General features: G+C 32.0%; 1 protein-coding gene across 1 annotated transcript in view; it reads right to left on the bottom strand.

Moving 5' to 3' along the window:
* Positions 1-15,876, bottom strand: part of SEMA3A (semaphorin 3A) — a 288,184-nt gene that overhangs the window by 201,442 nt on the left and 70,866 nt on the right. Inside the window, exon 2 of the mRNA XM_023504732.2 lies at positions 7,900-8,057. Coding sequence (XP_023360500.1) covers positions 7,900-8,057 — 158 coding nt within the window. The remainder of the gene's footprint in view (positions 1-7,899; positions 8,058-15,876) is intronic.

Genomic DNA, 15,876 nt, shown 5'->3' with positions numbered 1-15,876 from the left:
TGGGTGAAACGGAATCAGCAATTGAAAATTTAAGAAGTCCTTAGTTATATAATATCATCTGACATTTCTAAACAAATCATAGTCAGGCTTTATGTGAAGGCCACATTACATTCTTTTTTAATTCCTAAAAGTTTTTCAACAATTAGAAATAATTAACTCTTATGATCCCTGAATATTGTTCTGTAATTTTTGCTGAAATTAGGTTGAATAACTAGAGTAAGGGTAGTCATACAAAAAGTAATGATTTATTCTGATATAGATAAGAGTGTTTCCAATAGTTCGGTTAATTTAGATTATCTATACATTAAAACTAATTGTGACTATGACAGCACCTGGGCTGATGTCATTTAAAAAATTACACATGCAACACTCTAGCCCGGCAACAACAACAAAAATTCCACACATCCGCCACCTATTGGTTATACTTCATTCTCAAAATTGGAGCCATTTGGGTGGGGCCTTTCTTCTGAAACCATACAATGTCAGAGTTGGGGCCCTAGAAATAGACTTTAGGCATCATTTAATCAAATCCATTCTTTCTGTTTGTATACAAACAAAATTGAGACACAGAGAAATTACATGAGAATTATAACAGAAAGGGGACCTTGAGTCACAGGTTATGCAATGTCTATGGTATAGTTTGTTGTTGTTTAGTTGTTTCAATTGTGTCCCATTCTTTGGGACCCCATTTTGGGATTTTATTGGCAAAGATATTAGAATGGTTTGTCATTTCCTTTGTCAGCTCATTAAACAGATGAGGAAACTGAAACAAATGATTAAGTGACTTGCTTAGCATCACACAACTAGTAAATGTCTGGGGCCAGATTTGAACTCATTTATTTACATCCTCTATAATACTGCCTTCCAATCATCTTAGAGAACCCTATCTACTGTAAAACACTCATATTCATCTTCCTTTTTCCCTGCTCCTCTACCCCCTTACATTTTTTGAGAACATAGGTAAACACTCAGTATACTTATTTTCTCATAATCAATAGCTCTGTTCTCTAATGGACTTAATATCTCTGAGTAATGGACAAATACTCAGGAGAGGACTATAGAAATGGAGCTGGGTCACTTCCTATTTAAAATTTCCCATTTCATAATCATTAATAGAGGGAATGACATGAATGAATATGAATCTTCATGATGTATTCTCTACTACTTTCCCTTTCCAACATCTCCAACTTTTTCTGACAACCCCTCATCTCATCACTCAATCACTTCTCTTCCTATCTCTGTTTCTATTTTCTTTGCTATAAATACCCAGCAAAATGTGAGGGAATTAGAAGGACAAAGTATAATGAAACCAATTATTCAAAGCCAGACACTTAGTTAATGGTACTGCCTGGAAAATATGCATAAATAATAATTTATGACATGAGCAATTACAAATTTCTAGAATTCTTTGGGGGGAAAACACCTAATATGTCATGAATTAAGTGCAGCATGAATGTTGCTATGAATTTATAATAGTTGTCCTGCATAATCAAGCTGTTCAATTTTGCAATCATAGATTTAAAGTTGGAAAGGACTATAGAGGAGATGATCTTGTCCAATTCCCAAACCCTTCCAAGAGTTTTGCTCTTCTCACAAGGCTAATTGTCTTATAAATCTTTGTTGCAATGGCAACTGAAGTAGTGAATGAGTTCAATTAAACTCTTTGGAAAAAATGTGCATTTTTATTTATAATTTTAAAAAATTCTTACTAAGTTAAGTTTAGAAATATTTTTCTTTCATTCCTTTTGCTACCAAACTCAATATGTTCATTTCTTCATCCTTTTCAAACGTCTTGATCCTGATTTCTAATACAAATAGAACAACAATTTGGACTAAAAGCATTGAAATCCAGATAGAGAACAAAAGTCTACGAAATTGGGTTCAAACTTTGCCTCTAAAAGATACTTGTGAAATGATCCTGGGAAAGTTCTTTAACCCCTCAATCTATAAAATCATAGTCTGTTAAGAGACCTCTGAAGTCCTTTGTGGTTCTAAATCTAAATTCCTATAAACCCATGGAAATTGATAAGATTATTAAAAGGGGGGAGAGAGAGGGGGGGAAGAGGAGGGAGAGAGAGAGAGAGAGAGAGAGAGAGAGAGAGAGAGAGAGAGAGAAAGAAACAAGAAAAGAGAACACAGCACAGAATTCTGCAGGATAGTGGTTGGCAATTCAGCAAATACTAGGAATGATTAGGTTAGTGGCATATGACTTTATTATATAAATGATTAGAATAGTTTCCTGATTTGTCTGTCTTCATCTTGGTATTTGAACCCATTCTATGTACTACTCCCAGATTAAACTCCCTAAATCTAATTATATTTTTCATTCTCCCTATTATTTACTAAAAAAAAAAAAAATCCATATTTCTTAGGCTGTCATCAAGCCTCTTCAAATTCAGCATCCAAATCTAGTAATTCCAACTATAGAAATTATGAAACAACCATAATGAAACAAATAGCTTCTTCTCTTATGTTAAAGTATTTGTAATCTAATAAATGAAGAGGACGCAGGTTGTTATTTCTTTCCCCTCTTTCCCTGGATTACTTTATCAAGTGTACTTTTATATAACTGTTCTAAAGTCAGTATACTGATAAACCTTTTCTCTCCCCCTGTGTATTGCCACCAATTTCATTTTATTCCCAGGAAGCTTGAAAAAAAGCCTCATTCATATCCTTGTTGGGGAAAAGGGAGAATCTGATAATACAAAAGGGAGCCCTGACAATACAAAACAAAAAACAAGTATTTAGAAAAATGATATAAAAAATTATTTTTAAGGATTACATAATACATTCAATTATATAATCTCTTTTCCAACTCCTTATATCAATTTGCATAGCTAGTTTCTTTTGAAAAGCAGGGCAGTCCTCATAGAAACAAAAAAAATCTTGTATCGATATATTATACATTTTTTGGAATGACTATTAAATGTATAACTAGAGTCTTGACTGTAGAACATTAGAAATATTTAACTCTACCATATTCAGACTGCTCATCAGCTTTACTTTTCCATTTTCAGGGTAACAAATAAAACTATGCCAATCTCAGTTTTTAAAGGAGCAATTATCATGTTGAGGAAAAAACAAAGCAAATTGTCCTTCTGTTTAGGAATATTTACTACAGTATCAATAAGCAATCACAATATCAGGAGCCTTAAGTGAAAATCAGGTTTATTACAAGAGAAATGAATATGCATGTGGAATCCAAAGAGTTGAAGTCCTTATAGAAGTTTGTATATTTATGAGAGGAGGAAGAGAAAACAGGAAGGGGTGTGGCAAGGAAAGAAAAAAGTAGGGAAAAGTATAAAACCCTTCCTGAAGAGGAAGAACAAGGTGATGATAAAATCCCCATTCTTTTCCTTTGGGAACCTCTAGACTGTGACATAGAACAGTCTGCTTATCTGCAGAGGACGCCAGTTGCACAAGCATTTTCCCAACCTGGCATAAACAGGCTGGTGCCTGTCTTGCTATCCAAGGATTCACAGGAAATGCAGATTAGGGTTCAAACAACTAATTATATCAGCTGAGGGGCTTTGTTCTTGATACATAAAGCCCCCTGCATCTTCTGGGTCCAGGGTTTCAGGAAAATACAGCAACTAAGAAACAACAAATTGAAAGTGCCTTTAACAGTCTTTAATAATAGAAAGTGATTCAACATACATTTATTTGTTAAACCACTGGTCTTGAATTTTCCAGAATACAGTACTTGTATGAAGATAGGCCATGCTTTTAATTTTTGTGTGTGTGGAAGCTAGCACAATGCATTTTCTTCTGCACCTCCATCAGCACCACCAGGCAATATATTGTTGGCATACAGATCTTTGGGATGTCAACATCAAACTTCATGATTGAGTTAAACGTGTTGTCATGGAAAACACAAAATTCCATATCCAAAAATGATGGATGGAAGAGAATTTCTTACCCTCTCACTGCCAGTGACTATGACCTGACCCTCAAGAAGCTTGTAGATCTTTTCTAGAGTAAAACTAAATGTTAGAATTCAGCTTCTGCTCAAAATCTAAGGCAGAAACACATCACAACTTCTTTTTTTACATCACACACAATTTGCTGTTCTCTTATATCAGAGAAGTTATAATTTTCCTTATCATCTTTATGAGAGAGTCCTTTGGATAGTATGGGGATGAGAATAACTTTTATATGTGGGCACAGTATGGGTTATACCATTATAATATCACAGTTAACCCTAGAAATACATAAAGAAAACAGAGTCTGAATGGCAATATTCATGTCCAGAGGGCTGAAGACCTTGAGCTTCACATGTGAACATATGATATTCTTCTCCCACTCCCACTATTGGCTTTAGAGATCTATTTGGAGGGTGGTTTTTGTGAATAACACAGGTGATCATCTATAGTGGAGCTAACTTTAGAAAGTGTAGTTTCAGATCTCCTCCCATCTTGTCCTAATTGGTGATAATGATGCATTGAATGGATGACATCAAAGACATACTATTTTTTATGGCTCTGTGCTTTATCACCCATGTCACTATCTTTGAAAATCATGCCAACTATCACATTAGATGTTAGAGATATTCCAGAATGGAATGAAATGCAGCCTAAGGGTCAGTGTTTCTTACAAACCCAGGTTTAAATATTCTGGAGCCATTGTCAACAAGGACAGTGATACTGTCACAGATGAGAAACCTTAAATGGCAATTAGTTTAAATCCATAAGGGAGTAAGGAGATGGAAACAGAAATAGGAGTATTTCTGCTGAGTGTAAAAACTCTGATGCAGATGGCTATATTTCTTATCTCTCTTTCTAGAGTTTCAACTCCTTCCAAGGAGCTACGATATTTGGTCTATCTGAGCAACTTGAGGTTACGCACTATTTTTTGACTCTTTTGTATCCCCAGTGTCTGACTTATAGGAGGCTCTTAATAAATGCTTAATGATTGAGTTTTATCCCCTATAATATCTAATGCAGCAGTATACATACAATAAAAGTTTTTAGAAGTATCTAGGTCAATTCCACTGCTAGGATTAACAAAGATAGCTATGGCACAAGTCCTACTCTCAAGAAGGCTTGCAGTAAGGTATATAAAAGGCCAAATGCATACTTTACTATGACATGAAGGAGATAAATACAAAGGAATAAACTAAGAAAGATCTTTATGGTAAAAGGTATAGGAGGTATCTGATATCGATATAGAATAGATATACTAATTACCTACTGATTTCTTTCCTTTAACCAGTCTTCTGTCTAGTCAAAGCATGTGAACCTTATTAAGAATATATCAGTGCTTTGTCTATTCTAGATACTTAAGCCAATAATGGATACAATTCCATTAATTTTAGTCATAACATAAAAGGATCATAGTTGGGCCAACTCCACTCAGAAGAACCTTTCCAATTTCCATGACAACAGGCACAGTGTTCCAGGAAAGAAAGTTACTATTCCTCTGTTTTCATCCCTTCTGTTTCCTTATGCCCTATAGGAAAGCTCAACAAGAAAAGCCTAGATTGTCCTACAAGCCACTAAGAAAATACTTATCAAGTCAGGGTATGCTAATCTTGCTCCAAAGTTAAATTATTAATGAAAAGTCTCTTTTCTAATGTAAGGAGAAAAAAAAAAAGTTGGATAATCTTAATTTGAGTTTTCTATCCTATAATTTCTATTCTATATAATTTTCTATCTTATAATAATATATATGTATAATATAATAATATCGTAACAATAAAACGGCATAAAATCTGATTAGAAATATTAATTAAAATATTCAAAAAAGAGCTCTATAAATTTACAACTCATATTCACAACCACAACTTTGAAAAGTGGAAAACTTATTATATGAATTTTACAAATAAGAAAACTTTGGGTAAAGTTCAATGACTCCCTCAGGTTCACAAAACTAGGAGCAGTGTCTAATGTGGAATTTGAATTCAGACTCTTCTGACTCAATAACCTGAATCCATAGTCACTATATTTTCAAACAAATTATTTAAATACAAATGAAAAACAAAATAAGACCCAGAATAGATTTAAAGATAATTTACCTTTTAAAAACAGGATACAGCATAAAACTAAATAAAATGAAGAAAATATGTTATATGGCATAATCTGCCAACGCTGGATATTTATTTAAATTATTGCATGACAATTTTCTTAATTTGCAAGACAAATGTCTTAATTATTACATATACTTTACTTGGTGAAATCTGAATTAATTTTGGGGATCAATACACAAAATGCATTGCAGCTATGTTTCGTCCAAGAAGATTTTCTTTTAATGTGTTAATTCATTTGATTTGGTTTACAAATATATAAGATGGTTTTCTTGCAGAATAGAAGATACAAGATATTTATTTCTATCATCTGAGGAGGCTTAGAATCAGAAAGAAAGTTCAGAAGAAAAAAAAGTCCAGAATATTATTTATTATGTCTTTTAAAACACTTAACTATGTGAGAGAGAAAGAGAAAAAGAGAGAGAGATCATGCTACAATTTTTGTATGCTGATATGTAATAAATCAAATTTCTTTATGAACCAAATCAGTATATTGGTATTTGGGGAAGCTCTTTGCAAATGAAAAAGTAAATGTCCTTGTTGGAATATCTTCTTTTTTGAAAATGTACATCAGTTTTGAATTTAACTATACCGCTTTTATGAAAAGTAATGTTCTCCATAAAGAGTAAAAAGCTTTTACCAATCTGTCATCATTTTATTAGTATTCAATCTATTATGGTTTATGAGGAGCTAAGGCACACCATTTTAAAGCACTCAGAGTCAAGAAAGAAGCAAAATCAACACTCACATATTCAAACACTGAGGTGTATGCACTCTCAGAAATGTATTGTAATATGACCTTTTTTGTGAGGCTTTCTAAAAGTCACTTTTATGTTTTAGAGAACTAAAGTTGGAAATATTGACTGTTATAGAACAATTAACTTAAAGCACAGCTCATTCATTCACTTAATAGTGTCATTTTTCCTCTACTGTGTCAATTCTATCTAGTTTACCAAACTATAAGTCATGAAAGTGGAATGTGATATAAAATGAATGAGCCATCAAATGGAAATGCTGATGGGTTCTGCATGACAAAAATTGATTTTTTACTTTTCATTCAGATGTTTTCATGTCATTTTAACTTAGCCAAGCATAGTGGAACATTTTAGCCTTCAATAGTTGTTTAAAGTAGGATAGTAAAATTTTATATTACAAAATAGCTATTATATGTCATGTGAATATATATATGACACATACATATACATATAGGTATATGTATACATACATATGTATACATACATATAGGTAAATAGGTGACCCAGTAGATAGAACACTGGGCTTGGAATCTCATAGATTCATCTTCATGAATTCAAATCTGATTTCAGATAAGTACTCACTACAGGATCCTGGGCAGGTCATTTAACTCTGTTTGCCTCAGTTCCTTATGTAAAATGATCTTGAAAAGAACAATGCAAATCATTCCAGTATCTTTGTCAAGAAAACCCCAAAATAGAGTCACAACAAGTCAGACATATCTGAACAACAAAATATATGTATCCACATATATATGCATTAAAGCAAATGAATGAAGATCAGAATGGATAGAAGTTGCCAAGAAGCAAATTCAGACTTGATTTTTTTTTTTGCATTCAAAAATGCAATGGAATTATTTGGGGGATACCCATTTTGGCAGCCTTTAAGCAAAGAATGGCTGGCCAAATGTTAGCTATGTGGAGTTTCTTTGAGGAATAAATTGGTTTATTGATCTTGAAATTCCTTCTAAGTTGCAAATTCTGTGATACTATGATACCAAAAAGACACATAATTAAACCATATTAGATATTTTCTAAAATTCGAATTGAAATTTTTAATTATTCTATCTTAGTGACTTTATTTGTTCATATATTACAGTTCATATACTTCAGGAATGAAGATACCTTTTGAAAATCCTTGATATTAACCAGGTTGAATGAAAATATGTGATCCTTTGCTCCAACATACAGCCTACTCCGTTCCTCATCCAAAAGAAAAGTATGATAACTGGAGCTGTTTGTCAGGCCATTGAAAGTGATAACATTGTTGGATTCCAACATTTCTGTAAGGTAACAAAGCAGACATTTGTGTTAGTTTGATGACTTGAAGAAGCATAGATAAGATATTCCATAATTATCTAAACCTGGATATTGTGCTTGAGGTTATGCATGATAAAGGAACCACTTTCTTATATTTCATTAAAATAATAGTTTTACATTTATACTTAATAATTCTATTCTTATAGACCCCTAAATTGATAGAGAAGAAGCTTTATATATACAAATCCTGGGCAGAAACCTATGAGAATGCTATTGTAGTAACTTAACTGCCAAAGCTATTTTCCTGTTGTGTAGACTGACCATAGCACATTTTCCCCCTTCATTCCCCTTCTTCTCCTCTTTTCTTCTTCTTCTCTCAAAACACACATAAACACATTCCCCTTTTCTAGTAGGTTCCTATTACTTCAGACTCATAAATAAATTATTTTGTTTATTTTAACTTCACAATCTGACTCCTACCTTTCTAATTTTTTAAACACACTCTTCTCTTCCATTTACTCTATGTAATAAAGGTCTCCTTGCTACTTCCACACAATAACCTATAATATTTTATTGTTTATACCCTTTGTCTGAAATATTCTTTCAACCTCCAACTCTTAGAATGCCTAGCTTGCTTTTATATTGAGTTCCTAAATTCACCTTCTTCCAAGATTCCTATACACATCCCTAGGTTTTAATGCTACTTTCTCTAAAATTTCTCTCTCTTTTGGATTTATCTTAAAATTTCTGATTTATACATGTTAAATAATAAACTTCTTGAAAACAGACTTTTTTCTTTTTCTTCCCAATTATCTGATCCCTTTATATAGGGTAAATGGTTAGAAGTTAAATTAAGGATTAATTTAATTTTGATAGGCAAAATGACATGTCTTTCTGACTCCAAGAGAATTTTTTAAAATTATGAATCCCCCCAAAAATCAATAAGATGAAGATCATATACAATCAGAAACTAAGATAGAAAAGAAAATATTTCTTTCAGTAGAAATTAGTAGGAGTAGAAAACTATTTCATGAGAGGCATATTGAATAGCATACTAAATTTGGCATAAAGAGAGACCTGGGTTTGAATTCCCTTTTCTGTCACTTATGAATTATATGGCTAGGTGTAGTCCACTTAACCTTGAAAGATCTTCAATTTGTTTACATGTAACTTTGGGATAATAATAATTTTATTAATCCATCTCACAGAGCAATCATGGTACACAAACAAGTTCATTAAAAAGGATAAAATAAGTGCAAAACACTTTATTAATCTTAAAGCATCATATAGATTAGAACCATTTAGGTTCTTTAAATACAACAATCACTCTCCAACCAGAAACTATTCTTAGTTTAAGTCAAACTAATGAACCCTTAAATTCTTCAGAAATCAAAAGACAGTAACTGTTTCCCTGTAGCCCAAATGAAACAAACTCTGGTTTCCAGCTGGTTTCCATTGGTTTATAATTTTTCTTAATTTCCTCCCATCATTCTTTTCAATATGACTAGCTTCTCTCATTTTGCATTCTTTGCATCTGACATCCATTGTATAAATGTTTTCAATACTTGGTAGGTTGCTTTCCAAGATAAGCAAAAGAACTATATAAATACAACTATCACTCACTATTTTTAGAAACCCAGACTTAAATAATTAGAAAAACATTCATTGTTCATGAGTAGGATGAAGCATTATAATAAAAAATGGCAATATCATCTAAATAAATTTATTTCTTCAATGTTATAAGAATCAAACTACCAGAAAAAATAATGATAATGAAATTTTATATGGAAAAAAGGACAAGCATTTCAAGAAGAAAAAACAAATTAAAAATAAATGGGAATTGAGAGGGACTTATCAATACCAGATCCCAAACTACACAATAAAACAGTAATTATTAACACAATTTATTAAGAACAAATTAAGTATACAACAGAATCCTGGTATTCAGTAAACACAACGAAACCAGCTATGGTAAATACTCATTATTTCACAAAAAAAATGCTTAAAATACTGAATAGCAATATGGAAGAAATTATATTTATACTAACACCTCACATCTTGAATAAATATAAACTTCAAATTAGTATATGGACTAGAAATAAAAGTTCATATCTGAAACAAATGAAAGAAACATGGAAAAAATTAATTAGCTGATCTATGGAGAGGAAAGTCCATGATCAATCAAGAAACAGCTGTTACAGAAGAATAAAAATAAGTTTATCAAAGAAGATGGAATTGATAATTTTATTAAATGAATTAAAAAGGTTTTTCACAAGTAAATCTAATAAGCTAAGATTAAAAGGAAAATACAAAACCAGGAAAAACCTTTCTAGCAAGTTTCTCTGATAAAAGTCTCATTTTCAAGATAAATAAGAAACTGATTCAAAGTCTTAAGCATAAAAGCCATCCTAAATTAATAAATTGTGTATCGACATGAACAGCCAATTCTCAAAGAAAATTAGGCTGTCTATAATTATATAAAGAAAAATGTTCTGAATCACTAGTAATTTAGAGAAATGAAAATTAAAATAATTCTGAAATTTGCCCCCACACATAATACCGTAGCAAAGATGATTGCAAAAATAAAAATAATAAATATTGGAGGGGCTGCAAATAAATAGACACATTGAGGCCCTATTGGTTAACTTGTGAATAAACATAAATTTTCTGGAAAACAATTTTTAAGTTATACACAAAAAGTTACTAAAGAGAAAATGTTATGTCACTGCTAGACCTCTATCCAAAAGAGATCCAAGAAAGAGAAACATGCTTTTTAATATGTATAAAGGGCTGAAACTCCAAAAAGGTATGCTTGAATCAGACAACCAAGCACTTAAGGCTAATTAGCTATTTGACAATGACTCTATTAGCATATGTTTGGAAAAATGGCTCTTCTCACCATTGGTGCTGACTCAATGTTTGATGTTAAGATAATTGCAGGCAAGGATTAGAGGGTGGGGTGAGAGAGGGGAGACTTGACTTCACTTGGAGGCAGGATGAGGAGAAAGGTGGAGATACTGGGGTCCAGAATTGAGAAGAGATCTTTGGCTAACCACCTAGCAGTTTGTCTGCTTCTCTCCCTAAAGACCAAGGACTGTTACTATCCTGATTCTGGCTGATCCTGAGGCCTCCAGGGAACTAATTCGGACTTAACAAATATGTAAAAAAAATATCAAAAAATATGTATAAATTTTTTTCATGGTGACAAAAAGCTGCAAACTTAAAGACTGCACGTTAACTGAGAAATAGTTCAATAAGTTGTGGCATATAATAATAATGAAGTATTATTGTGGTATAAGAAATGAGGAAATGGATGATTTCAAAAAGATATGAAATGACTCATAAGAACAACTATAGAATAAAGTAAGCAGAATCAGATGAACATTTTTATAACACCAATATTATAAAAATAAACAATTTTGAGAACATTTATCAACTAATGGAAGAATGAAATGAGTATGTAAAAACCAAAAAAAAAAATCCAAAAAACAAATTCAAAAGCTGTAAGATATATAGTATCTTACAGTCTGAGGATTGATGATGAACTCTATTATTCTTTAGAAAGAAGTAATAGATTTAGGGAACAGAACAAGACATTTATACTTTTGTATACAACTTTTGAAAGTATTTGACTTGCTTATGCATAGTTATTACATGAACATTTTTTCCCCTTTCTTTTTTAACCTTGGGATGGGAGAGGGAAGTAAAATGGTTTTCTATTAATTAAAATAAGAGAAAGAAATGCTTCAAATCTGAGATGTTGCATGTACTTTCAGATTATTTCATGCATTAACTGTTTTGTTTTGTTACAAAAGAATGTTCAAAGCAGGAGTGACTCAAATGTTTGTAGTCCAAAAGCACAATATATCAATAAAACATTAAAAGAAAAAAAAACACAAAGAGCTTTTGTTGAGACTCATCTTCATAGTGAGTAACATAAAACTCAATTTTTCTTATAATTTTCTCAAATTAAAATACTTTATTTAGAATTAGTTTTCTTGTAAGTGATTTCACTTTCCATAGCTTTCAACTTTCTATCTCCCTTGTTTTAATCTTATGTATTCTTCTCTACAATGTAGACACATTCAAAAGTTTTTACCATTCAACTGCTTTTTCTCCAAGTTCTTTTCTTGAATTTTAGATTTTGATTTTCAGTTTCTGTTTTTATTGCTCTTGATTACTTAACTGGACCCCATACACAGTGGAAACTGAAACAAATATTCAGGAATGAGAGAAGCAGAGTCCCTTTATCACATCTCACACTATCTCTATTACCACAACCAAATTAATTTCAAAAAGATTAAACTAAATCACTGCTTAATCAGTCTGGTGCATCTGAATACAATGAAATACAAATATACACTACTTATTTTCAGGTCCATATATGCTTCCCCATAGCTATAATGAGTCTTCATATTCTTAGGCAATCATAAATTGGATTACCTTTGGGTTTTAGTCAAAGGCATCAGTTGCAATTGAAGTTCTTTCTAGTGCCTTAATTATGTAATTGGCAGTCTAGAACTCTCCACTCCTAAAAGGGGAATTGATTCTACAGGTAATAAAATTATTAAATATCTAGTATGTGCAACATTTAATATAGAGTTTTAAAAGACAGAAAAATAAATTAGATGTGGTCACTGTCAGTTCACTGTCCAAAACTAGATTTGTCAGGCAATGAACAATAAATGTATAACCAGAACATGAAAAATGAATGAAAGTTATAATTTTCTTTGAGAGTTATAAGGACAGTTAATTTCCAACTTTAGCAGGGGAAACTTCTTGGAGGAAGTAGCCCTGGATTTGTATTTTGAAAGGCAGAATAGATTTTAAAATGACATGTAGGAAAGGATGTAATTCCACACACACACACACACACACACACACACACACACACACACAGGAATTGAAGAAAAAGATAGAATACACATGAAAATAAAGAGTGGGGAAAAGAAATAAGATTAGCCACTGAAGTATTTTTTGTAAATGAAAGCTAAGAAGTCCTTTATACTTTCACACTGCTGCATATCCATTACTACCACCCCCCACTTCTATTAGACTGTATCTTCCTTAAGTGTACAATTGGTGGCACATATGTCTTTGTACCCCAGCACCTAACACCTAGCTTTGTATATAGTAGACACTTAAATCTTTGTTGAAGTGAATTTCAAGAAAAGCAAATTAAGTAGAAAAGGGTAGTAAACTATACTCCCCTCCCTTTATTCATTATATAAAGAGAACTATAAAAAATCTATGTGATATTGCTTTAAAAATAGGACAATGAAAGAAAATAAATTATGTTTGCATTTCTACGGAATATATACAAACCCATGTTTACAAAGAGAGTAAACACAAGCAACTTGCGTGTAGTAATATTAGAAATATAACAGAAAACATGATAAACCAAAATGGAGATGAGCCAATTATTTAGAGAATAGGAAACAACAATCTGCTACAAAATGTGAAACTGAAAATTGCTAACTCAACTTCATTTTTATGGATTAAAGAAATAGATTTAAATATATAGATCTTAGTATGAGAGTTTTTAAGAGTTTAACTTCCCCATTTCTCTGAGCTACAGCCTGGACTAAATCCATTTTACTTGAGAAGGAAAGGATGAATCGACATGGCCTTGCAATAGTCTCAATCATAGACCTAGCACTCAACCACTCTGTAATAGGAGTTGCTCAACACAGGGGTTTCCAGAAAATATCGATCAACTCTGAGAGCCTCCGCAGCTGTGGATCATAACACTTACAGGAGTTGCAAAGCAGCCTTTGCTGATGTAGATGTTCCTTGTGGATTGGGAATGAAATAAATTGGAGGTAAGAAGAAAGAGGAGAAAGGTCAGAGAATGCAACTTCCTCTCAGTCTCCTTGTATCATTATCATCCTCTCACAAGAAGAGATCCATTCTACAGGTCTGAGTTAGACCTGCAGCAGCCACTGGCAGGTGGCTCCTGTATTACAACAAATAATCACAATAGATGAGAAATTATATGAGGGTTAAAGATGTTTTATTTTGGTAGAGCTGTTACTTTCAAAATATCAGTTTAAGTTTGTTCGTGGATAGCAATTTCTTCAAATATAAAAAGCCTTCATTATTTTTAAATCCCAGCTTAATTTAATTAAAAATAAAACTTCTAAAAATTTATTTATAATAACTGTATGTTTGTATGTATATGTATGTTAGTGTGGAACTATGAATTTCTCCTTTTAGAGGACTTCTACTGATTTAGAAATCCCTTTGCCAGTGCACATTAATAACTTATTTTTTACTTTTGAATTTTTTTGTGAGAAATAAAGGAAAAGGAAAGAAAAAAAAAACAATCACCTCCATATCTTCATTGAGTTATGTTAAAATTCAATATCATCTTTGGCTTCTTCTCTAAAGTCATAAAATTGGACTATGTGCCTTTTGTGTATGGTGTATATGAAAATTATACTTTAAAAGCAGGTCAGCAAAGAATTCTGGGATCCTTTTAATTTGTTATAACAGGTATTTGTCCATGGTCCTTCTAAATCTTGTTTTAATTCTCTCAGAATAATTACTTACTTTTAAATTCTTAATAGTTTTCTGATTAAATACCATAATTCTCTCCCATATATTGTCTAGTTAGAATTTGTGAACCGATTGCAGAAGAATGAAGAAAACAACACTGTGAGTAATCAATAATGGCATATTATGTATACTGCTATTGATTGCTTTTATCAACTAGTATTTTTATGTAATTAATTTTCTTAATTGGTAAAATTTATAGGAAATATTTTTAGGATGATGATATGCCACTATATTCTTTGCATTATACAGTGATGTGGTTTCTCTATTATTCAAATTGTCTTTAAAATAAACTCAGCTTTTACGGATGACTATATTAGTATAACTGGGTCAAACTTTCCAAAAAAATCAATAAAATTAATGCTCATTTTTAGAACACAAGAACCCCTAATACTAGCTTTTTTTTTTAAGTAGGGTGGAGATCTCCATACATTTGACCTTCAAATGCAAACAATAGTTCCCCTGTTTGCATATTTGTTTTCTTCCTTTATGCCTTTTTCTACAAATTTCATAGCACAGAGGGTACATGCTTCACCAGTTGCTGCAGCCAGACAAATTTCCTCTGTTTCTTTATGCATAATTTGAACTTTGCCCTTATTCTCAATTTTCAAAAGGTACCAAATAAAACAGAACTTCAGTCATCTTTGACTCCTCCTTCTTCTTTGGCCCCTGTCAAAATAGCACCAAATTTTGGCTATTTTTTACTTCTAAATCTCCTTTCACTTCTATTTCCATTTTAATCATACAAATTAAACTTCTTATGAAGCCTTATTGGGTCTTTTGCCTCTTCTTGTCTCTCCCAGCTTCCAAATCATCTAAAATACTGTCACAGATGAACTTTATCACAGTACTGTTTTGATTCTATTTTTCTTTTAACTCTTAAAACTTTTAGCAGATTATCATTTTATACTAATAAAATCCAAAGTTCTCACTCTAAATTCAAGACCCTACAAATATAAATCCAACTAATCTTTTCCACTCCTATCTGTATATTTCCTCATGAATACTATAATCTCAAGGCAATTTGCAACACTAACCATTCCCCAAATATTCTTTTTTTTAATCTCATGCTTGAACCTGGAATATTTTCCCAAATTTTCTCACTCTTATACATTATTTCAAGACCCAACATCACTGCCAATTCTTTAATGAAACCTTTTTTGATTGCCCTAGCCCCAGAACTCTACATGAGATTATTCTGCAGACTTTCTGGCAAAAGCAATTATGCAAATCATGGGAGTTTTTGGACAATTAGCAGCAGTATAGTTTGGCAGATTTCACCATTTT

This window comes from Sarcophilus harrisii, chromosome 5 (genome assembly GCF_902635505.1).
Source record: "Sarcophilus harrisii chromosome 5, mSarHar1.11, whole genome shotgun sequence".
NCBI classification, from domain to species: domain Eukaryota; kingdom Metazoa; phylum Chordata; class Mammalia; order Dasyuromorphia; family Dasyuridae; genus Sarcophilus; species Sarcophilus harrisii.
The sequence above is the reverse complement of the archived record's forward strand: the minus strand, read 5'-3'. Positions and strand labels throughout refer to the sequence as shown.